Here is a 25,922-nt window from a genome sequence, read left to right as displayed (position 1 = left end):
CATCCTTACATTGTCATGGGAAATGAATGAGTAATTTCATCTTATTTCCATCTGGCAAGTGGCTTCCCAATTGCATTTGGCAGCAAATGTAAATATACAAAAGAAATTAACTGCTTTGTTATTCCCTCTACCTGACAGAAGAACTATGGCTATATAGAACATAGAAGGAAAAAATTAGGTGTGCAAGGGATGTAAACTACACACACAAGAGTAACTTGAGTAGTTGAAAGTAATAATTACACTGAATTTACCCCCCCAAAAAAAAACCTGATGTGATACGACTTGGTAGAAAAATGAAATAAGGAGCTGGGAATGCCACTGAAAGATTAGAAAATAACTTGTGGCACAAAAGTTCAGTAAATTCTGTTGCAACACAAGAAAACTTCTTGAAGTCTGGTTAAATTGATCATCTTGGAACGCTACTGATAATCCTCCATCTCTGTGTTATTTCTAGAGGCACTCAAAAATGGAAATAAAAGTTGAATAAAGAGGGAGGAAGAAAGAGGAATGTCAAACACAGTCTCAGAGCTGCAATTGTTCTTTTCCTTCAGGGAAAAAGACACCCCAAGGGTGTCCCTGGGGACATTCTCAGGGGGCACAGCTGGGGCAGGGATGGGGCAGGGATGATGGGGGCACATCTGGGGCAGGTTTGGGGCAGTTTGGGGCACATCTGGGGCACATCTGGAGCCTCCTGCAGCCACTCACATGAACCATATCCAAGCCCTTACTGCAGGAAGCACAATGAACTCTGACAGCTCTGTGTGCTCACAGCAGACCCCACAAACTGCTGGGCATCAGGAAATGCAAAAGTGAAACAATTCATGGGATGGCTCAGGCTGGAAAAGCCCTCTGAGATGCTGATGTTCAGCACCAACCCAACTGCTCAGTGCCACATCCACTCGATATTCGAGCATTTCCAGGATGCCCCCTGATCTATTCCCTGGCCAGCTTGGGTCAGTATTTGACAGCCTTTCCTGTGAAGAAATCTTTCCTAATGTGTAATCCAACCCTCCCTGGTGCAAACAAAGCCATTCCCTCTGCTCCTGTCACTCGTGACCCAGGAGAAGCAGCCCCCAAGGAGGGGCTCCCTGTGCCCAGGGACACCACAGAACACCCAGAGGATGCCAGGGACACTCTGGGACATGGCACAGCTCTCCACCAGGCTCTCCTGCAGAATGTGTGCTCTGTAACTGATGAACTGCAGGAATTGGGGTTCAAAAGTGCCCTGGCAGCCAAATTCCATCCCAGTCCTCAGTGTGACACAGCAAACATCTCCCCAAACATCAGAGAAAGGCAAGAGCAGCAGGTGCCAGCCACGCCTCCTGCCCATTCAGGCAGCAGCTGGGGGATCTCATGTTTATTCCCAATGCCACCTGGCATTTTTCAGTTCACCTAAAATCACTCAGTCACCAATTCCTGAAGCAAAATTAATTAAGCACTCCTGCTGTCACTCTGCCCTTTCTGCAATCAGAAGAGCTCAATACCTGGTACAGCAATAAAAAAAGAATTATTACGAAGCAAGCAATTGATCCAAAAGTGAATCTTATACTCAGCTCTTAAGAGAAAAAAAATATAACTAACTGGGAGGAAAAGAATTTGGAACCTCTTGCAATCTTGCATGTTTTTTGCCTAATTAATGTAATCAAGCTGAAGGAAGTGGCACCAACCCAACAAATTATGTCTGTGGAAGAATAAAGCAGATCATAACTTAAGTTTTACAAATTAGTTTTGCAAAAAAAAAAAAAAAGTAACAGGGGATCTATACTCCTCTTAATTGTTCTTAAAATTAATTGGTATTTTATTTGACCACATTTAATGATGAGTATTAATTGAACATAAAATATTTCTTGTTCTGTTAAAATTGCCCTGAAATGGTTGCAAATAGTATAATTGTCAATCTATAGCAAGAACTTGTGCAGCAAAATTGTAGAGTTAAAGTGAATTACCCACTCTGTACTGCAATGGCTTTCAGCATTCTATAAACAGCATCAAGGAGAGGCCTGAGCCACAAACATTTTGTTAAAAAAACAAAACAAAACCATAAATAACACAACAAACCAACCACCAAAACAACCCTTCCCCATGCACGCACAAAAAAATCCCAAATACATCCACAACCAATTTCACAACTGATTTTGCCCTCTTCCATTCACTGGGAAAGATGTTGCTTCTGCTGTAAGACAGCAAATATTAACAATTCATGACACACAAATGGTCACTAAAATGCAGAGGAACATTAGAAACCCAACAATAGCAGGCAAAGAAGGAATAAACTGAAAATACCCTCCATGGGCCTCATTTACTGTGCTGAAGTTGTGCTGTAAGGAGCTGGAATAAACCCAGCAGAGTTTCCATGACCTCTTCTCTCCATTTTCCCCATAAATATCGATATGGAAGAAGCAACAGGACCCCATTTGTCCCTTTGCACCCCTGGAAGATTTCCCAGCATCAGGAGATGCTGAATTTTGGGGGCTGCACAGCCCCAATATCAGAGTTTGACTGAGGGATCACTCCCTGCCCTTTGGAGCTCACAGAGGAAATTAGGACATGGCTGAGAGAAGATAAATGAAAATAAAATTCTGCCTGCAACAGCATTTCTAATTGTAATAGTCACATGTCTCAGTTACATTTTCCTCTCTGACATCAGGCCACCATCACCACCAAACTGTGAGGACAACTCTAATGATTTCCCAGATTCTGATATGCTTTTTATCCACAGAATTTTCAAAAGAAAAAAAAATTATTAAGATCCAGAAAAAAGAAATCCAACTAAATGTCATTAAACTGCTGTCATATTTTACCAAATTCTAACAAACTCATTTTCTTTTATTACTGTGAGAAGTCTAATAAAACAGATAACTTGTAAATGAGTAGTTCACCTACTGTTCCCCCTGATTAAGCCCATTAAAGGCTCACCTTGACAAACAAACACACCTATGGAAATCACATTTTCCAAAGGAACTTTCCAAATTATGGACCTAAAAAAGATCCCAGGATCTGAAAATCCTTTTACACAGTCAAGTTAATTAGATATTTGTGTTTACTGGAACAGATGAAAATGTTACTAGAAATGAAGTGATAAATTAATTTCTTCTATCACTGTGATATTTGATATTTAACAATCCTGACTAAATATTGAAACACTGAGTAAAATACACATCTCCAAACACACATTTTAGCATTCTCATCATTTTTTCAATGTATTTCTCCATCACTGATGATTTAAATAAATATGCATACAAAACTCTTGATCTTAAACTATCCAATTCCCAAATCCCTCAATTTTTCAGTGTAACGTGGCACATCCTGGTTACACACTCTGACCAACACAATGCTACATTTCCACTGACTTAGTGTATAAGAAATTTGATTTTAAATTTAATAAAAAGAGCTCTATTCTCCTATTTAGAATAAAAAAAAAAAAACAAAAAACCCATACCAGCTGGTATTTATTGCTACATTAAACCAGAACTCAAAAGAGGCTTTCAGAGGCATCAGGTCCAAAGCAGAACTTCACAGGGTAAAAGGATCATACTAAAAATAATTAGGAAATTATCTGTCTTAATAGATCCCATTAATTTCAACAGCAAAGCACGTGCCCTGTGAGGTTGACTGGTAACCACAGCTTTGACAGCTGATCAATATAAATAAGGCTAAAAATCCTGACACTGAAATGCTCCTGGCAACCCTAAGAAACAAACAGTGATGGAGACATTTGGGACAAACAAATCTGAGGTGAGGTGCTCCTCAGCAAATGGGGCAGATCCCCTGTATTTATTGGGTGATGGATGTGTTACTGGGTCTTCTGCAAATTATGGACAATTTTGGTCTGCCCCTCTGTGCAGTCTTTGAAATAAATATAAATTAGCTGTTAACGAGACTTTCAATGGGAGAAAAAGGATGCAATAAACCAGGAAGAGGAGAAAGAACAGAATTTAAACTCAGGAAAACAACAAAATCTGTTTGAAATCCAGACCAGTGCAATGGCACAGGTTATAAATGCTGCAAGATCATGAGTTCACCGAAGAATAAACACAATGAAGACTTTCCTAGGTGTAAAGATGTGACCTCTGGCTTAGAAAAACCATCACTGCTGGCAGCTGAGAGCTCTCACTGTTTAATCGATCCTGTGTACATCAAGCTGCAGGCATTTAATATATATTAACATGTATTTACTCTTTGGACTGAGCATCTGCTCTTGGTCACCTGCTGAAGATAAAACACAAGGCTCAGGCAGCCCTGCAAGGCTGAGTGTGTTATTATTACCTTGAAAAAGCTGTCTTGGGGTCCCAGCATCCCAAAGTGTTGTGCAAACACCCAGGTGCTCTCAGAACACACGGGCAATGATTATCTGCCTTCAAGACATACAAGATAAATTACTTCCACATTACAGGATTAGTCTTAGGGGACACACAGGGTACTAAATTAAGCTGCTTGCATTGTAACAGCCTAAAAATAGTGCAGGAACACACAGCTCCCCATGTCTCACCTTGAGCAGCACAGCCAGGTTCCCCTGTTCACCTCATCCTGGGCACACACAGGATCCACTGCACATCCCAAACCTGCTCTGCTTACCTTTGATTCCACCAACATCACCAAAATTCAGCTACAATGATTAAGAAGGCAGTGTGTCTGTGCTAATGAGCCAAGTGTTAAATGAAACAACAAAAAAAGTCAAAGAAAACACTGAAACTTCTTCCACATATACTCCCATGCAGAATATGCAATTTAATGATATTCCACACTGACTTGCACCTTTTACTTTTAAAAAGCCACTGTCTCTTCACAGTGGGAAGCTATTCTGTAGTAATGTTTTAAAATAATTACATTCCCACCTTACAGAACAGAATAAGGCATCTGAAAGAATGAAGTTTGGGACACATTTCAGTTTCTCATGCTGCACAAGACACAGAACAATCACACAATACAGCGAGTTGTAATTTCAGCTTTACACCCTTTCCACATGATTAATAAGCAATTCAAAAGCTGATACTTTTGTTACTATCTGTATTAATGCCTATGTACCTAGTATTTTCAATTTGTCAATGAATTCAGAAATTTAATAGCAAGATTGTTAACTTTTAATCCTTCAGATAGCTTTTAATGCCTCTTTCTCCAAAGAACCTTTATTCATGTAGGTAACAGAACTATCCTTACTCTACATACAAATGGCAGAAACTCTTGCAGTAGCAGATATTTTGTTCAAAGCATCCTATAAAAGCACTGCAGCTGAAGCAACCATCACTCAGAGAAAGGTTCCATGTCAAAAGCAGATGACAGATTTTGGGCTTTTTTTTTTTTGGTCAGCAATAAAAGAAAGCAAAAACAGTTTTGCACATAAAACATAAAATCCATGGAGAGGGCACCATTTTTTTGCAACAGAATCACAGCAGGTCAGCACAGTGAGCAACTGGAACTGGGCCATGAATCAGACACATTTTGTCAGTTTATGCTTTTGCAGAAAAAAAATATCCACATTCTATTGCTGTGATAGAAAGCAGATTCAGGAAGAAGTGTGGGATGTGCTAACCATGGTTCTGCTGAAAGATGCAGGGAACATCTCCTTAATACAGACTGGAGAGAACTACTGTACAATAAGATCATAAATTTTGCTTATAACTACATCTTTGTTTGCAGTGGGGTTTTATTTATTTAAGAGAATCCACTGCTATTCCTAGAAAACTGCTGCAAGTTTTCAGCAGAGTGAAATATTGGTGCACAGGCTATTGAACAGTCAGCACCAGCTGTCCTGGTAAGTGGCTGATCTGTTCTCCATCCTCTCCTCTAAACTTTTTTTATTCTTCCCTGCTTTACTTGGGTCAGATTTCCAAGCAGTGCTCAGCTGAAGGAGCTGCACTGTCACACAACTTTGCTGTAATAACCACACGTGGAGGTTCCTTTACCAACACTGAGGAGGTGCCAAAAAACTTATTCACAGCTACAAATACCTCAGATGGCAAAAGGAATTGTTTAAAAGCCCTTCTGCACAGAATTACTGAACACAGAGCTTCAATCCATTATCAAGGTATTTTATGGACACATTCAGATAGAAATTCTTACACATTAAAGAGAAGCCTTAATATTATCCATTGTGGCAAATTTCCTGAACAGTTCATTGAACAAAGGGTGACTGTCAAATCCATAGAATGATTTAATAAAATAATCACAGAATAGTTTGGGTTAGCAGGGACCTTAAAGACCATCTTATTCCAACCCCAGCCAGGGCAGGGACATCTTCCACCACACCTTCCACCAGACCTGGCTGCTCAGATCTTCAAGGCCAGGCTGGATAAACACTTCATGCTGAGAGTAACTAGCTTCATATTAAATAGATTTTTATCATATCTAACTAAATTCCCATAAAAAATGCAGTTGCATACTTGAAGGAGAGCATCTTTTGCAGGTTTTTCTTTCTGTTTTGACATTAGAGGAAGCATTCTTCTCAGTCTAATCTCTTTATTTATTCATACAGAAGGGACTTTATTCCAGGAATATAGATTTCTATTTGTTTAAAAACAAACAAAACCCATTTCTTTTTTCATTTCAACACAGATTCTTTTTTTTTTCCATTCAACTTCTGAATTTCTTTTTTATCGAATTCACAGAAAAAAAAAATACTCTGTAAGAGCATTATAGATCAAGACTCCTTCATGAATGTATTCATATTTCATGCTAATTAGTCTTTGTACACAATCCCTCTGGCTGCTGTGCAGAGTACATGTGTCTCTGTCCTCAGCTCCTCGTTAAACGTGCTGGGCTTTATTTGAGCACTGCATCACCACTCACACAGACAGCTGGAACACAAACCTGCCTTTCTTCCTCTGCTCTGTTCTATCCACAAACACAAAATTCCTGCAGAAAAACCAGGCATGGAGCAGGTACAGAAAGCACTAACTACAGCCAGAGTTAGCACACAGCAGGCTGCAATTCCACACTTGTGGAACACGTTTGTCTGTGATTCTTACACTTCTCTAATGGGAACATCCCAGACATCAAATATAGGAAAAAACCCAATGCACTGATTTGCTTTGTGGGAAAAACCTGATGCTTTTGAGAGTTCACCTTCTCTGGCTTTTTTTTTTTTTTTTAATAGTCACAACTGCTCTTCCACCTTTTCTCTTGAAGGTTTTCAGACTGTGTGAGCTCAGGTATAACAAATTAAAACACGAATTCTGTAAGTACCCACCTGAAATATGAGACATTGTAACTAAGGCAGCTCAGTCACAACATTGTTATAAATAGAAGAGCCCTTTTAAGACAATACATGTCAGTCCTCATTCCAATTCTATTTAAATTCTCTTTAAATTCTACTGCTGAAGCTTTTGGACTCAATTACTAATTGGAACTTGCAGAAAATCTGAGCAGCAGGGCCCAGTCACTAAATAAGCAGCAGGATTTCTTATTTGGAATCCTTGCTCCTCCAGACTCCAGCAGGGAAGCCTAACCTGTCCTAGTGATGTTCCAGAAGGGTTAAGTGCTGCCAATTAAAGTGGAACTGAAGGAATGGCCCCACATTAGAGAGTTTGACCTGGATTCAGAACAGATAGAATGCTGATTCGGAAAATGAACTCCATTCTATAGGAACTGGGTGGAATTCATTATGCTGCACCTCCAAGCAATCCATGAATAATGATAGCAACTTTCAAATAGCCCAGACCTCCAACTATTTCCCACCTGTCTCTTAATCTGAATATAATTTAATTTGCATACAGACTCTTTGTATTTGATTTTCTGAGGGTGCAATTATTGCAGTACTTTATGCAATGCTGACTAAGACAGTGTCCAAATTTCTCAATGTGAACTCTCTGATTGAGCAACAATGCTCTGAAAAAATATTAACTTTTTTAGAATTCAAAAAATGTACATAAAATACATCAAAATACAGATATAAATCCATGCTAGGTGGCAATAATTTCAGGTAGCAATTTATTTAAACCATGCAAAGCTTTATTCACCCCTCAGTTTGACAATTTGCCTATTGGATAAATCCAGTAAAGAAGAAAAGGAAAGAGAAAAACAGCAAACTAATAACTCACTACTTCTCCTTTATAGCACTTGAATTTATTCTGTTGTTGAAAAACAACAATTTCAAATACAGTCAAAGATGAAAACAAACCAATCTACTGCACTTCTGTGTGGAACAGATACGAGGAGTGATGATCTGAGTGTGCAATCCAAGTAATGAGATCCCTGTGCCCCACGAGCTGGGTGATCCTGACTGAAAAACTGCATCTTCCTCTGCTTGGGATTGCCTCAATTCTGCACAGGAGAGGGGGAGAGGGAAGGGAAACAAACCCAGAAGCTGCACCATCAGCAGGCCAAGGGAGCCACCTGCAGTTTGCAATCCAGAAGCAAATTTTTTTTCCTCATTTCTGTGCTGGCAAAGCAGCACAGGGAACTGAACCAGGGTGACCTATCCGTGCTTAACACCACATTTCTGAATCACACTGAGTCTGGCTGGCTCACACCTACAAATGGAGCTGAGTTCAAGGGAATTTGGCCAAAGCTGAACCCTTTCAAATCTTGCAAATGTTGAAGTTCTCTGATCAATCAGATCTAGGCTTCTCAGCATAGCAAATGCAAAGTCATTTCTTAAAAGTTCTAATTGCTGCTCCTTGTATTTACAAGTATCAAATGCAAATGAAAGCAAACAATTTTCCTTCAAGTCCAAAGCTGTGCTGACCCATTATATACATTATATAAATAAATATAAAATATATATATATATATATATAATATATAAAAATCAAAACCTGAACATTTTATTCATGTTTTTCTCAATTAAAGCTTACAATGAAGTTTGTACTTTCTCTTGTCCCTTCTCACTCATATTCCCATAATGTGAAAAATACAACTCAGCTATTGAGACCTTACTTCAGTTTTGAAAACATATGAAAATGATTGAAATATATTTTAAAAGTCTAATTGTAAAGCAACAGAACCCTGATCGAGAAGTTTTCCCTTGAGGCAAGTTGGATGGATAATGAATTCTGTATTGGAACAATCCCAGTAGTTACAGACTATTATGTACTAATTACTACCTTTACAGATCTACTGTACACATAATTAATTTCTTCAGAGCACCACTATCATTCTTGACTGGCAAAATACACAACCTAAATTACAAGAGCCAGAAATTACCACGATCCTTTAGGGAGAAGGCATTAACTTCCTTTGCAGTGTTTTGCAATTAGCCAATCAATCAAACTGTGAGAAATGATTTTGATAGCAGAATCACCCTGAGCATTGTCACATCCCTGCAAATTATCTGAGAGCTCAAACATGGGGTGTGGCAGGCTTTACCTGCACCTGTGAGGAGACAATTCAACAATTCTCAATGTATTGAACATTCCAGACATTAAATGGGAGTTTTTTGATATAATATCCCACAGAGCACTGAGGACATGGCAGTGCTGCTGCTCTTCTCCCTTCCAGTGATGGCCAGAGAAAAAAATTCATATCAGTTCTGGGACAAAAGCAAAGTTTGGTAGAAGAATGCTCCATGCAGCATTCTTGGGAAATTATCCCAAAGATTTAAGTAGGTTCTTGACAAGAACACCAACATTTTAAACTCTTAATTCCAGTTGATGGGGCTTTTAAGATAGAAATTTTACAGAATTAGGGCGCACACACACCCCTAACTCTACCAAAAAGCAGTAGCCCAGGCTTCCTGAGATATAAAACCCCTGCATTAATATACTGAGCAAAAAGTATTGTTCAACTTCATTGCAATATTTCCCTCCAAAAGCACCACTTCCCTTCAGCCCTGGCTGCATCCCTTTAAAACAGACAGCACTCAAGCAGCAAGGCAGCTCAAAGTTTAGTGATAACCAACATTAAGACATTTTTTGAACATCCTAAAACAAAACTAGTTTAAATGAGAAAAATTCACCACTTTTTTTTTCTCATTGTGCCAAAGAATCATGAACAGAATTCAGAGGTTTAATCAAATTTCAGTGCTGCAGCTTACATGGAATTACAAATTTTTAATAAATGTGCCATTTCTTTTACTTCAGCTCCTATTCCCAGTGGCATTCCAAAATGCCCCAGAACACGAGAGTAAACACTCAGCCACCACAACTGCTTTTGGCAATTGTCAGTCTGCTTCCACTCATCCATTTGTTTGTTTTTCATGCTGACTGTGCTCTTGAGAGAATATCACACTAATTTCTGTTTGCCTTTTTATCATTCTCCCATAAAGTACAGGGAGACAACTTCAAGAAATGGGACAAAAGCAGAAGATAAATTTGATCCCAGATGATGCTTCAAATAGGTACTTGAGCATCACTGAGCTGTTTGTGACTCTGAAGGCAAAAGGGGAGGAAGAACAGTGAACACCATTCCATGTTTCCAGATAAAAGCTCTTTCTGGAATGAAATTATTTGTGCTTCAACTAAATACTCAGAGTCTTCTTGACTTCTAGTAGGTTTTCAAGTTAAAAAACACCATGAACTCAAAGCCAGACAACCCTGTCTTTCTGTAGGAGTTGCCAAGTAAGATTTTCATATCCTGAGTACCATGCAGTAGCATTTTTAATGTGCATCCTTTGCTCTGGCATCTTATTTTCTACAATCATTTAATGAGAACTACATAAATAAGAACAGGAAAAATATCTGCAAGGCTATCACCACACAAAGCCATTTGAGGAGTTTCTGTTCTCCCACTTTCAGAACTCTGCAACCATGTCAACAAGAATTTCTTCTCAGAGCAAACTGTCAGCTGTGTCAAAATTTCAAGAGGGTTTTTTCAGCATTTCTAATGAAGAAGCTTTTCAGGAATTCAGAAACATTTCTTCAGATTTGTGATGAAAGGACTCAGCTCAAGGCAGAAGCCTGTCCTTTGCATTAAGAAGGGGCTCATGCCATTGTGTCACCACTGCTGGGCATTCCTTCCCTTAAATGTCCTCCTGTCACACTACAAGTGACCAACTCCACATCATTTTACCCTCCCTGCAGTGCTAGGAACCGAGAATCAATCCAACTTTGGCATGGAAAAGAATCTTAAATTACTGCAAAGGATGCTTTTGTTTTACTGCATGCAATATCTGAACATTTAGGCCACAAAGTGGTTCTAAGGTGTGTTGTAAAAGGAGAATTTGAATGGTTTAAATTCAGTACTGAAAGGAGTATGAGCTACAAGTGGAAAGTGCAACTATCTTATGACAAACACAGCCAGGACCAACTCTTGGAAGAGGCTTCAAACAGCAAAAAACACATTCAGAATTAACTTGAGGAAACAAACAGTTGGAGAAAGGTACAATCCTGTGAGAGCCCCTCCTGAGTTAACCTCTCAAACACTGTATTAGTAAAAAACTGCAGTTCTTAATCCTGAAAATTCTTGGCTAGGAACAACAATGCAAATAAACATGATTTTAGAATCAGAATTTAAATTTAATTATAATTTCACTACAAGAAAACTCACATCTGTCTGCAACATACAGTGCACTTTTAAAAGGTATTATTGCAAAAAGATTCCTCCCCTCACGCTGTAAAGTGAAGGAGGAGCAATTCTTGTAATAGACTGTAATGCTTAATATATGTTTTAAATCATCTTCCAGCTATAAAACCATCCTATGAATTCCATAATATTGCACAAAGCATAAAAGAAACTGCCATTGCAGTTTTAAACTTAATAAAAGCACAATAAAGAGAAAAGTAAGAATGTACCTTTCATTTGGGTTCCAAAGGTAAGTGCCAATTTTGCAAACAGCTCGGGGTCTTCAAATTTATCTTCTTCAGCTTTTACCCAAAAGCTGTTTTCTCCTATTTCTTGAGGCTCAATCTGAAAGAAAAACAGCATTTCCCAAGTCAATAAGCAGCGTTTTCAAAGGCTGAGTTAAAAAAATGCCACTGAATTTTAGTGGTGATTGGGCTGAATGGAGCTCAGCTCTGCTCTGGGATGTTCTTCCTGCACAAACACCATGGATGGGCTGCCCTCAGCCCCAAAGGGTTGGATTTATTGGATTCCTCCCATTCAACAGGTTTTCCAAACAGCCCTGAGAACAGCAGCAGCTGGGTTTGATGAAATGTTCTTGCTTTCTCTTGATTGCTTTCTACTGAGTTCCCAAATTCCTCCCCACTGCTGTGTACCCCTGCTATTTGGGAATTCTGTGGAAGAACTCACCAGTAAATGAACTGTCCATGTGGACCCTGCAGTGATCAGGATTAACTCTGTACTGACTACACTAAAAGAAAAAAATGCTTTGCAATATAGAAGCTGAAAGACCATTTCACTCTCCATGTGTGACTCAAAACTGCTATTTTGTTTTCAAAATACATTCTTCTAACAGCTTCCAACACATTATTAATTATTGTTTATCAGTTCATTTAAATGCCAAGTAATTTCCAAGGGCTATTTAATTTCCAGATGAGATGCAGGGAACTCAGAAATGCTGTATTTGTCAGCCTCACTCCAATTTCCCTGCAACACACTGCTCCTCCACCTTCCAGCACTGCTTCACCCCCAGCTGCAGGGAAGGCATTTTAAAAAACTACCTTAATCCAACACTAATGGGGAAGACAGTTACAGCAAAAGGGACTAAATTAAACAGTAAGGATTTTATTCCTCAAATGATGGCTCCTTAAAAGTGATGATCAAATAGACTTTCCACTCTCTCAGTAGGCAGGAGATCCTTGGCACCGTTCCCAGAGCACTTAAGCAAAGCGTCCATCTGCAGTTCCTTCCCACTGTCATACCCAGTGCTCACATGGACACTTTATAAATTATTCCCATAAACTCCCCAATGTGACTGATTACAAGGAAATTGGCTGCAATTACCAATATGTATTATCAAATAAAAGCTTGCTTTTCTGTATGTTTACAGGACGGCAATCTGTGCTTCAGTTACAAAATTCTTGCAATGCAGTTTTTTCTCCCTTGATATTGTTAATTCTTCTTCCCACAATAAAAAAATGAAAGTTTTTCACTTATCCTTATATACAGATGATTTGACAAGAATTACAGGCAGAAGAAGAAAATATTTTCAAATTTCTTTTAAAATTTATTTAAATTAAAACACTAAAAAGACGGCTGGCTATTTTCCATATCTTTCTAGTCAAATATATTGAAAGCCTGTTTTTAAACCACCACTGCTAGATACACTTTCTGATTATTTTAGCACATCTCCAAATATTTTGAAATCATTTGAAATCATTGAAGCATTAATTCTTCTGCCAAGAAAAACTATAAATTGATGCACCATGCATTTCCACAGAGATTTTCTAGAGTCCTTCCAAAATTCGTTGGATTATTCATTCATGATAGGCTCTGTTTTGTTACTCCAAAGAGAGAAATCTCATTGCTCAACACTTCCGAATTAAGAGGAACCCAAGATCTGAAACTGTTTTTTTAGAACTGTTTTTTATTCCAATAAAAAACTGCCAACCACAACCTGCCTTTAGAATGTGATTTCATCTTGATAACAGATGTAATTGTCCAATGCTTGATATTTATTTCCTTTAAATGGAAGAAGCAGTGGCTACACTGATCAAAGATGGGTTTTAAAGCAACACACCCCAGCACACACCTGGGTGTTTGAGTAAATTCTCTGGTTTTAGAGTCACTGAATATACTGAGAGGCAAGTAAGAATAGGAACTGCTTCAAGGGTTTGTTTGCATATCAGAGTGTGCTTGTAGTTTACTGCTAAAGCAAAGTTTGTATTTTCAGGTGATTTCAGAAATGCAGTGTGATTAAATATAACCACGTTAAGACCCAGGAAGCTCATGGTGCCCAAACCTTTCCCTTGAGCAGTCCCATTGCTCCTCCCAGTGGCCACAGCCCTGCTCCAGAACATCACTAATTGAGAACAGCCAATAAACATCTTGGATAAACAATCYACAAGTACCATTAAGGCCTGACTCTCTGAACTTCCAACTACAYTAAACATCATGAATTTAAAAAGCTYAAGTTGGRKKTTTTKGCTAGGAATGTGTGAAAGCTGCTTTAAAACAGTTTGGAGATAAAAAAATATTTATATACAACTTGATGCAAAGCTGCAACTCATGTTGATTGCACCTGAGACAGTGGATGGGAACAAATTTGGCTCAGTACAACAAGTAGTTCTGCCAAGATGGACCTCATTTAAAAACCCATCAAAGTACACGGTACCACTGAGTCTGCAGAGTGACAGGGGAAGGGTCACCAGCTGCACAACCCTTGCCATACCTTAGACCAGTTGATTCTCTTCATGGACACTTCCAGCTTGTACTTCTTCTTCTCCTTCATCCCGTGTGGCAAGGCTGGCATCACCGGGAAGGGGGCRAAAGGAACCCCCCCGAGAGGGGGTGGCATTGGGGGCCCTCCGAAGGGTGGTGGGGGGATACCCCCTCCGGGCAAGGGAGGAGGAGGAGGAGGAGGTCCTGCACCCCCGGGAAGGGGAGGAGGAGGAGGAACACCCCCAGCCCCGGGCAGAGGGGGAGGAGGGGGCACAGCCCCGCCGGGCAGAGGGGGAGGAGGGGGCGGCATGAAGCCACCGGGCAGAGGCGGCGGTGGAGGAGGGAGAGCTCCTCCTGCTCCTCCTGCTCCGGGTAACGGCGGAGGGGGAGGAATCATCGATCCCCCGGGTAAAGGAGGAGGAGGAGGGATGGCTGCTCCTCCAGGTAAAGGAGGAGGAGGAGGRATTGMTGCTCCTCCAGGTARAGGAGGAGGAGGAGGGATCACTGCTCCGCCAGGGAGGGGAGGAGGAGGAGGAATTGCTGCTCCGCCAGGGAGGGGAGGCGCTGGAGGTGGTGCTGCATTCTCACTTGGGAGGGCTGGAGGTAACCCTGGGACTTCTGTCAGCTGGACTGGACCCTGAAACATAAAAGAGGAATTCTTGTCATCTTGGATACAAAGCTGAACCAACCAGGATGGCTTTTAGTCAACTGCACCTCAASAAAGTGAGAAATGCAACTGTTCTCCTATTTAAATGAGAAACAATAACAATAGATTATACCACATACCATAAAACTGCCAAGTAAACTGAATAACCTAGCATTTTTATAAAAACAAATTGTTTCAATTTTAAAGAAAATTTAATAGTAGCAGTATCATTTAAGTGAACAGAACAGCATTTTATTTCTTACCAATGCACAAAACATTTATCCCACTTAGGACACCCCGGCAAGCTGGGGCATCRGAGATGAGAATAACCACGGTGAATTTTAACAACACTCATCTGCTGGTGGGAAATGTTCCCAGCAATCAGTGAAACAGCTACTACAGAGCAAGAGGTTACAGGACCACGGTGTTCAGAACTATCCTGACATCCTGGGGAGTGGAGATGTGCAACAACCCAGTCTGCTGGCTGTTAAATCTTTGGGGAGGAAGAAAATGCAATTGCAATTCCCACTCTCACAAGTTGTAAAAGGAGCAAGGAAGAGAAACAGCAGCATGTCAAACCATTGTGAGTGTATCGGGAAATAAGTACCATCTTAGATTCTATGGGGAGCATAACACTAGAAAAAAGAACAGATTCTAGAATTACAGTTAATTAACCAATGGTCATCATTACTATAATGCCTGAATAATCTGAACTGTGTTAGAATCAGTAAAATAGGATTAATAATTAACTAGACTAAAAATACATTTTTGACTGTGTACAAGGCCTGTGTTTCTTTGGCCCACAAGTTATAACGCAACAATTGGTGGAGCAGTCATTAAATCASACTGTCAAATTTCAGTGTATCACTRTCTTGTAGAAATTTRTAACMAACATGAAAATTGGCAAGAAGGAAGCAGGAACAGCAGTGTCTTTCTCCACCTGACTGTCCAAAAAGCACAGGCATTAAGATAGTGAAAACAAAGATTAAAAGGCAATAGGCAGACCCTGCCTAGAACTGAAGGAGCACAAAGTAAGACAGGGGGAAGCAAAACCACCAAACCATCATATCTGTTAATTCCCCAAGGGTATAAATGGCCTATCTAAAACCCAAAGCTGGTGTAAAAATAATAATAAAAAAGGCCTATATAAAAATACAAGAGTAAAAAATATATAAAATCGAAAGGCTTTAAAAATGAAGACTTCCAAAACAGAAACTTTCTGCAAAACATACAGAAGTAGCAATGTGAAAGCATAAACAAATACATGCAGGAAAAAAAGGAAATCAGGCTGGATTTGTGATTTTTATAGCCTAAGGAAAATTTTTTCCACAATAAAGCAGGTATCTGTGACAGGTTGAATATACTACTATTTGAAAAATGTTACCTCCATTAACTATCCTTAGTAACTCATGCTGGCTGTACACAAATCAATACACCTCTAACAGACATTTCAAACTCCACAGAGACGAGACACTCAGGGGCAATTTCTTTTTCCAACTCAGCTTGGACCTTAATGTGATAGGGTTTTATTACCTGGGTTCGTAGCTGTTTGACTTCTGTTTCAAGTTCTTTGATTTTCTCTTCTCGTTTCTGGAGCTCTGCTTGTGCCTCTTGTCGAGCTGTGAACTCTTCATCAAACTGTAAGGATTGAACAAGGAGGGGTTGGTCACTTCTGTCCACACTAGAAGCCTATATTTTCACAAAATCTTTGCCCAGCTCCTGTCAGGATTCTGTTCCACACTTTAAAGAGAACCATGAATAGGACTCACCTTTCTGGAAAATTCTGCTGCTTTCTTYTCACTCTCTTCTACTTTAGCTTTGTCCACACACGCATCTAGAATTTAAATAAAACACCAGACACAGGTCAAGTAAAACATMACAGCTCTGAGGTGCCTTCCAACCATAATTATCCTGTGAGCCCACGACACAAAAGAAACAGATAATTTTTTTTCACACTCTCTGATTTCATTAAAGGCTCCAGCATTTGATCTGATACTCCACAAGTACACCTGGAGCTTACACGTGTATTTTCAGAAAACTGAAAGACTTCACAGTCAGTATAATTTGAGACAGAAGAACAAAAAGTGAAACAAGGTAAAACTGCTTAAAGTGTACAAACCAACAAGATGTGTAAAATTRATGTCCATTCTTCCTCTGTATTTAAAATCCGGRTCCATGCCACTGCAGTGCAACACGATCTGTGAMACACATTCTTCTATGATCTTGTAATACTGAGGTCTAAAACAGGAAACAATGTGAAGATGGTAAAATGAACAATGTAAAGATGTAAAAATTTTATGTTTTACAACATGAACAAGCATTTATGTAATTGAGGGGAACAGGGGGCAACTAAGTCCTAATACACAAATTATACAATTCCCTGTAAAAGTATCAAGTTAAAAGTCTTATTTGTCCTCTTATTTGTAAATATTTTGGATATGGTACCTTGCAGCTGCTGAGACACCCAGCAGCACATAACAGCAGTTTACAATGACAAAAACAGACACAAGACATGTGGGAGTATTCACAATTATTAATTGTACAACTTCTATGCTCTTTAAAGCAATGAAGGTATCAAACTTGAATAAAGAAAAAGTGCCCAACAAGTTGAGAGATTTTTGGGATGAGAATGTTAGACTATGACAAGCATTATTTTATTTACCAAGATCTTTAAAATATGAACACTGAGCAGAAAGATAAGGAACACATCAGTCTCAGAGAGACTTTTTAGGCATGATTATGAGCCACTCAGTTTACCATAGTCTTGATTTCTATTCTGACCCTCCTCCCTCCAGGAATCCACGCTGGCAGCGGGCACTTACCGGACATAGTAATCGTTCCTGATCAGAAGGAAATGTTGGAGAATTGACAAGAAGTAATTTTCAGAAGAAGTATCTTTCACCATGTTATACAGCAGATGAAATACTTCGCTCACATCAGTGAATGTATTAAGGAAAACGAGTACTCAAAAAACAAAAAACTTAAAAATACAACCAAAGACAAAAAAACCCCACTGCACCACAGAACACTCACCCCAGACATTTTCCATATTGTTCAAATAAAACCCCTCCACACTTTGAAYTCCTTTCCTTAGCAGTGAATATGATTCTTCCATTAAGATCATGCACAGAACCTCTGTGCTCTGTTTAACAATTAGGACATGTTTCATTATTAGTCACACCAATCATAGTGCACACTTAGTGCCTCAGAATCCTATAAAATGATCACACACAGCTTTGTTTCCCCTCTGAGGTGAGCCWGGCTATTGGCAAACACACTCTGGTCAATCATTTGGATTTCCTAAAGATGACCATTACCTGTAATGACCTGTTTTGCAAAGCAACAATATAAAATGGGATTTTATAGCCCTCTCATTGATTGCCTTCACCTCCCCCTGCWTCCTCCTAAAAACTGCAAGCAGCCCTTCTGAGCTTAGGGAACTTGGAATTTATTGCTGCTTCACATTTAGAAAAGGCACACGTGAAGTGCTTAGAACCTACTGGAAATTGTGTTCTTTTTATTATCAAAACTCATTTCTCTTCAAACTTTATGATCTTCCATGGGTATAATTTTCTCYCTTCATGTATTATGAGACAGAGTTTAGCTTAATAAATGTTATTTATGAAAAATTAATTCAGTTCCCAATGACTTAYATTTGACATGCAAATTTAAGCACTAATTATCTAAATATTTTCTAACAAAAAAAGCAACTGGAGAGAAATCTGCTTGACAAAGTCCCTGGTAAGACACACAACTGCGACAAATAACCTGCATGTAGAGCACTGTAATTTCCATTTAAGACAGTTCTRAAACAACACCAGTTCCAACAGCATTTCCTTAAAGGATATTCCATCTCAGCTTTGATATCATTGAGACGATGTGACAGTTCAAAGTGGTCTTCATCTTTGTTCTCATCAAACACCCTCAGCTGAATATCAAGCTCATCATTTTCCTTATCTTTCAAGGCCTGTTTGTCAAGGTAGAGTATATCTTAATTTTTCCTTTTGAAAAGCAAGAATTGCCCCCACTTGAAGGATTGTATCATGACAAAATAGAAGCATTAACCTTTAGAACAGGAGAAAGCTGTAACTCAGTGCCTGGGCATCTTTTATTGTAATGATACAACTGAGAAAAACTAAAGGCAAAATATCAGCTCACAGAGCAGGTTTGGGCTACAGAACAAACAAGAAAATTTCCAGTTGAATCAAGTTCTCTTAATGGGACACAACAGCTCCTGCTTGTTAATATCAGAGTTCCTTTAAAAAAACCACAATAAATATATTTCAAAACATTAATGAATGTGAGCCTAAGAAGCCTAAAGAATTGGAAAGAAGACATTCTTGCAATTTCTGTTACTAAGTTAATATAGGCCACAGCATCTTTTGTGAGAAAATGATGAGTACCTTAAATACACATATTTTGATGTATTTCTTGGTTAAGAGCTACAAATTTATCCCTAAGTCAGAAATATTCCTGGCAGTGCAGCTGCAGGAAGACATGCATCCTCAAAGAGGAGGAATGTGTTGATTTTTCCTTAAAATGGCCCAGTGCATTTTCAGCAGGCAGATTAAAGAAAAACAGATTTCACAAAAAACAACAGGAACAGCACAYATAAAGAAAGTTAATCCAAGATTGGTTCCACAGCCAGATTCACATTCACTGCATGAGCTTTGAGCTCATTATGCYGAATTTGACTACCTTAATTTAATTTCTGATATATTGACTGGTTAAAACTGCTATGCTGATTTACCTACATTTGTAAATCTGTGGATTGAAAAGAGATTTGGATTGATATTCTGACCTTCCCCACTCCAACCCTTCCCCTCTGCTGTTCTGGTTACATAGTTTGGTATCTCCAATATTCACAATGGACAATGTGATTGTACAATTCCTGTACAAAATGACTTACAGGCAGTATTTTCTTCAGGCCACAGCGTAAGAAYTCATTTCTCAGGTGTATCCTGAAATCGAGATCGTCTGGAGATGTGACAAGGGCATTGATGAGCTGCATACAGGCCACCTGTTATCAGAAACACAAAATGAATTATTTCAGTTCAATTATAAACCAAAGACATGGCTATTATTTATTGTGCATCACACATGCAACACTTGGGGTAATTTTAGCAATATCAAATGCTGCTCTGTCTCCATGATGATGCTTCCACTGTGTCAAATAGTTCCACATGAATGATCATCACAGAATGGTTGGAGKTGGAAAGGAYYTTAAAGCCCATCCAGTGYCACCCCTGCCATGGCAGGGACACCTCCCWCTGTCCCAGAGWGCTTCAAAYCCCAATGTCCAGCCTGGCCTTGGGCACTSMMAGGGATCCAGGGGCAGCCACAGCTTCTCTGGGCACCCTGTGCCAGGGCCTSCCATCCTAAAATCAGACAARTTATTCCCAAACTGAAGCTGCTCATTGCAACTCCTTCTCTTTCTCATCAGTATTCATCAGTTTGAAAACAAACTGTTTCTACAAAAATTAAAAACTTTGAAAATCCTACTTTAGAACCACCCAAAAACCACCCATAYCCAAGTAAGTCACATCASCAGGTGTTTTTTCTATTCCTRCAGAGCACTTCTGCAAAATGCCTCAGGTCTCAGGATGGTGGCTAATGTTTTAATTGAACAGCTGGGCACTTTAATTGATTTACTTGAAAACAGGTAGACAATAGTATAATGCCAMAAGTGCTGATCCACGTTAAAAGAATTAAATAGGACTCAAGGGAAATACCAAGTTTGGTAAAAGATGTTAACTGCAAATAGAAGTAGCATTAGAATAGGACCAAAAAAAAAATCGATAGCTGCAGAGGAAAAAAATCAGATAAAAAGCACCCTYCCTGTTTTAATTACATTCACTATTTAGCTTTAATAGAACACCTTATGGAGTCTCACATTTCTATTAAAACACCTTTCAAAGGCACTCTCTTTATGGAGCAGCATCTTCAGATAATGCAGTATCATCGTGCTTGCTTGAATGGCTCTTGTTATTTTACTACTATGACACGACTTAACAAGCCAAAGAACATGTCCAATCTGAAATTAATAGAGAGAAGAGGTGCCATCTGCTCTGATTGCTGCTGCCAGGAGAGACTCTGGCTTAATGGCTTGTGCTAATACATTACAAGTAAAGAACGATTTTGTCAGAACCAAGGTAATGAGTCTTGCAGTTGTACCTTCACTGAGGTACCAGGAGCCTTGGGAGGGGGAGCTTGGCAGGAATGGAGTGTGCTTGGTTTTGTTTGCYTTAAGTCAACCAAGTCATAAAGGAGGAGACAAGTTCAGAATGAATCCCTCAGTGACAGCACTGTTCAGATCACAATGTCATTTCTAGGAATTTACWGAGCATCATTAACTCATCAGCTCCAAAACAGGAGGTGCTGATGGTAAACACAGCTTAGGGCAGCTCCAGCTGATGGGGATTTGATCCAAGACTGGAAAAAGGCATCCCAAGGATACCTGCCCTGCTGGCATTGTACCTGTCCACAGCTTTCAGCCAAGGTAGCTGAAATAGAAATTTTAGTACAGAATGTGCATAGATGCTGTATTATAGAAAGAAAATAAGTCAAAGTCATCCTTTGATAGGATATTCAGCCATTTGGCCTCCATGCAAACATTGCAGTACCAAAAAAACCCAAACCCAAAAACCCAATTAAAAAAGCTGGCATTTGAACAGCAACCAAAACTCTTAAGCCAGTAAAGTRCCCACAGAGAATAAAAACCTCTATCCACTGACACACAAGCAGCAATGAGCATGATCTAGGCCAGGACTTAGTAAAAGYCACTGGCACAGTGTTTACTTTATTATTTTATTAAAATAATTTTTAAAACTCACTAGAGTACCCTTAGAGAAGCACTATGGTCTGATGAAAGGCACTGGCTGAACACACAAAAAGGAATGCAGAGTCCTTGACAAAGGTACCAAGGATATCCTGCTGCACTTCACTCAGCCCACCTTCATCATTTCCATATATCTGAATATTCAAAAGGCTACAAGTATTGCTGCCAGAAGTCCCAGCACCAGGAACAGATTTGTTACCTGAACATTACATGTGGCATCCAAGAAAAGAAATATCACTAATTACTCTCTTTACTAAGGTTAAAATGTGTTAATCCTATTTATGGGACAGGAATTGAGTTCCTTGGTTTCACACCAMTAACAAGTAGAAAATCTAATACCAGYAGMATTTATYRGTATTTATTTCTGCTCTTTTACTSACCAGTRGTTTAACAGCACTAAAAGATTTTGAGTGTCAATTATTTCAAGATCACAAAGCAGAATTCAGGCATTTTTGCTGATCTCTGAAGGGAACACACAGAAAAGCCAGCTCACCTGCAGCTGTATGAACTCGTGGTTCTCCAGGCCTTCAACAATCTGAGAAAACCGTTCATCCCTGCTGTGCCTCTCAGCAGCAGTTGTTATAGCACCTAAAAGCTTGTCCAGCCTAAGAGAAAGACAAACTGTCAGAAAAGCCCAGCACAGCCACCTTACAGCTCATTTTACACATGCTCAGCCCATATCTACACAGCTCAAGACTTCAGTGCACTGACAGAGTTTAAATCTGCATAAAGCTGAAAACAAACCATGAACCAAGTGTTAAAAATATCTACAAAGTATATATTGAAGTAATAAAAAATGGGGGAATAAATCTCTATATTATTATTTCAGCTAAGAAATAAGCAATGAGGGGGAAATGATCACTGCCTTTGTATGGCTGTGTACTTGATAACAACTGACATGTTYAACACCTGGAAATTCTAATAAATTGTCCTTTCACCAAAATATTCTAATTCAGTCAGAAATCAAAATGTTTTAATCTRTTTATTGCATAGAAGACAGGAAGTTTGCTCACTTTAACCTTCAGTAAATAAACATAATGATGAATTTAAAAAAACATATTCCAAGTGATTATCTTCCTTTTAAAAAATTCAGTGGGCAAGTGCTAAATAACTCTGMAAGTTGAACTGTTTCAAACTCCAGCTGTAAATGCAAAGTTCCTGTTCCTGTGATAGGGAAGTAATTTGTCCTTTCAGACCTTCCACTTCAGCCAAAGTGTGTAGGGCCCTGCTCATTTGCTTTTCTCTGATTTATTACCAGATTAAGGCATCACAGCAGCTGAAGTCTCTTTAATTTCAAACTCCATTAATAAAGAAAARACTTAATAGGTTACATTTGTCTCACTGACAGGTTTTCTCACCTGTRTCCAAATTCACAACTCATAAGCATGAAAAGAAAAAGCTCCAAYATCTCACTTACATGTTTTCCTCTCCTACAATGCAGAGGGCAGAAAGGATTTTCACCGTTTCAGTCATCATGTGTGGCTGCTTTGGATCAATTGCTCTCGACAGCAGCAGAAGACTCCTTTCATCCCCAAGAATCCTTTGCAAACCGTACTTAGAGAAACAAAAAGCTCACAGTGAAAAGGTTGGAGTTGCCTTGGGTGCTCCTCACCACATTTGGGATAAGATCCTTAGGAATTCTCCCACAGCGAGTTTGGCAACACTTACAAAATTCTACCAAAACCACCCCCAGAYATCATTTCTTGGGGAGCTGGGTCTGTGTCCCCAGTCCTGCACTGAGGATTTCTCCTGACACAGAATCAGCTCCTCACAAGGACACCTTGCAAAATCAGTGCCCACCAAAAGATAAATTGGGGTTATTTTCCATCTATATCTGAAACTCCTCTGCTTTTCTTCCACATCATTAGACAAGCTATTTTGTGAGATTCTTCTAAATTGTGTAAAAATACTTATAAGCAACTTTTAAGCAGCTTGATTTGCTGGATAGGATACATAAAAACAGGAGTTCAGATTTTTCTATGAATAGAGCAAAATTACAAGTTTAACAYATCAGAAACACTTCTAGAAACAGTACTCAGGCTTTATGAGTAACCTGTGTTAGAAACCAATTAAATACAACTTAACCAAATCCTTYACCCATGACATTTGAACTTAAAAACTGCAGCTAAAAACAGAACAAATCCTCCTCAACTTAAAATCAAGTGAGATGTACATTAACAGTCATGTACTGAAATCCAAATTTAGTAAGCTGTATTTTTCTCAGTTTCCAATTATTTAATTTCCAAATCATTTACCTTAAATTTATAYCATCATCCTCTCTTTATTAAATATTTTACTTCCAAAAATCAATAGCATTTAAGAAAATTAAGAAAAAATGCAAACTGAGAAAGGCTCATGAAGAAGACTCTCAATAGAAGTTACTCTAAAACTGCATTTCCAAAGAGTTAACAAAACTGCAGATGGAAACTTTCCTTCTCTCTCCAGGATTTAACATACTGTGCACATCTTGAACTCAACAAAAAACAAGTATCAGAATTTAAAATAATGCTTACTTTATTGTTCATAAATGCTTTGAGGCACTGGATAAGTTTATGTTGATTCTTCTTATCAATACTTTCTTGCCTTGAAAGAAAGGAGGAAAATCACATCAGGAAAATCTTCAYGAGCTCCCCACCCCTCCCTTCAAATGATCCAGGTCCTTACTGTTTCTTGTCCAGAAGCTTTTCCAATGCATCCAACAGAAGCCCAAGACCTTCATGTCCAAAATTGTTAACCCAGCTGGAAAAAAAAAAAAAAAAGAATAGAAATTCTTTTAATTATTTCTTAATGAAATGTAAAACTTGCGAAGTTATTTCTCCATTACTGGAGGGTGGCACTTTTGGTCTCACTTCCCAGAAGACCTGAYCAGCCATGAAGACAAACAGCTCCAACAAATACAAATTGATGAAAGCCACTGTGAAAGGTGAGGAGATATTGCAGAGATTTCACTCATCCTTTTCCAGGGTTCKCCTCTCAACAGCASYAGCAYAATTACTCTGTTTTCAAAAAAMCCCAAACCCCACAACTCCTGCTTAGCAAACACAGCATGATGAAAACTGCTKCAGAAATTGCTCTGCCTACCTGACTGGGTTGCTGGTTAGAGACACTCTCAGAGACTCCAGGCAATTAAGAAGTTTTTCATCTGAAATTCCAGACCGCAGCTCGTGGATATATTCTTGTGAGGACAGGGTGCATTCGTGCTTGCTGTTTTTGAGTCCACCCTATCACAGAAGGCACAATGTTGCTGAGTGTTCTAGTGATCACAGTAGTTTAGGTGATAAAATAGAAGATTATAATTTCCAAATGAATTTTGAAATCACAGTACGAGTATTCAAGACAACTGACTTGACGTGGATTTGTCACCAGTGTTTAATGCTTTTGGTTTCACATCACAGGGATAACTATTTTTTTCTGGTATCTTTTCCACTTCTTTGAATAAAAGTGCATTGAATATAAACATTTAATTCCACCATTCAGTTGTATTAACACATTAAATAAGAGTATATTAAACATCTACTTCACAATACTATACTGGAAACAATCATAACCAGACACACTAAAAAAACCAAGTTCATGCAACTTCACAACTCAATTTCTTGCTGTACCATAATCCCATGTTTGGCCATAACAGAGATCTCTAGAGGACCTTGTTTGCTGCAACAAAATCACAGAGGAGATTTGACAAAGAGCTCTCTCCTGCTGAAATGCCACTACAGAAGAGTAACTACTCACAAGATATTTCACTATTAAAATACCTGAATATCAGTTCTTAGAGTTATAGTATTCAAATCAATGAACAAGACAAAACGTTTTTCCAAAAGGTGCAACTAATCTTCGGTAGAGCTGTGACAAGTTGCAGTAGGCTTATCTCAGAAGAGGGGTTATGATTCATTTGCAGCTCCTAAAGCTCYTTAGCTCTGAAGGAGCTGTTGAAGAGAACCTGATAAAGATGTCATGGGTGTAAAGGCAATAGCAAGTGCCTGACCCACAAGAGGATTTAGATGAATTTGGTTTTAATTGTATCAGAAGCTTCCTCTAATATTCCACTACAAATATTCAAACTGTTTCTCTTCATGAAGCTCTACTTCTTATGAAGCTTCTGGTTTGTCCTCTTCAAATTCTTACCATTCATATTCCAAAAATACACCAACTATGGCTGATRACAAAACTATTTGTCTSAATTTAAGTTAATGACTTTGACCTRAAGAGATTCARYGCACAAAACAGAAGTAAGCTCACAATATCCTCTCAGATTCAGAACAAAAATATGACAGACTATGGCTG

General features: G+C 38.9%; 1 protein-coding gene across 1 annotated transcript in view; it reads right to left on the bottom strand.

Annotated features, from left to right (window-relative positions):
* LOC130583911 (protein diaphanous homolog 2-like) overlaps positions 1-25,922 on the bottom strand; it is a gene marked incomplete at its 3' end in the record, with an annotated part of 53,012 nt that overhangs the window by 10,069 nt on the left and 17,021 nt on the right. The window contains exons 6-18 of the mRNA XM_057383580.1: positions 24,720-24,859; positions 24,303-24,377; positions 24,152-24,221; positions 23,056-23,192; positions 22,132-22,243; positions 19,710-19,820; positions 18,649-18,767; positions 17,623-17,739; positions 16,920-17,038; positions 16,570-16,634; positions 16,334-16,438; positions 14,165-14,791; positions 11,667-11,781 (exon numbers count right to left, since the gene is read on the bottom strand). Of these exons, the coding sequence (XP_057239563.1) occupies positions 11,667-11,781; positions 14,165-14,791; positions 16,334-16,438; positions 16,570-16,634; positions 16,920-17,038; positions 17,623-17,739; positions 18,649-18,767; positions 19,710-19,820; positions 22,132-22,243; positions 23,056-23,192; positions 24,152-24,221; positions 24,303-24,377; positions 24,720-24,859 (1,912 nt within the window). The remainder of the gene's footprint in view (positions 1-11,666; positions 11,782-14,164; positions 14,792-16,333; positions 16,439-16,569; positions 16,635-16,919; positions 17,039-17,622; positions 17,740-18,648; positions 18,768-19,709; positions 19,821-22,131; positions 22,244-23,055; positions 23,193-24,151; positions 24,222-24,302; positions 24,378-24,719; positions 24,860-25,922) is intronic.

This window comes from Malurus melanocephalus, unplaced genomic scaffold (assembly GCF_030028575.1).
Source record: "Malurus melanocephalus ecotype Western Australia unplaced genomic scaffold, MMel_1.1 scaffold_642, whole genome shotgun sequence".
Classification (NCBI taxonomy): Eukaryota; Metazoa; Chordata; class Aves; order Passeriformes; family Maluridae; genus Malurus; species Malurus melanocephalus.
Note: the sequence above shows the minus strand (reverse complement) of the source record. Positions and strands in the feature narration are given on the sequence as shown.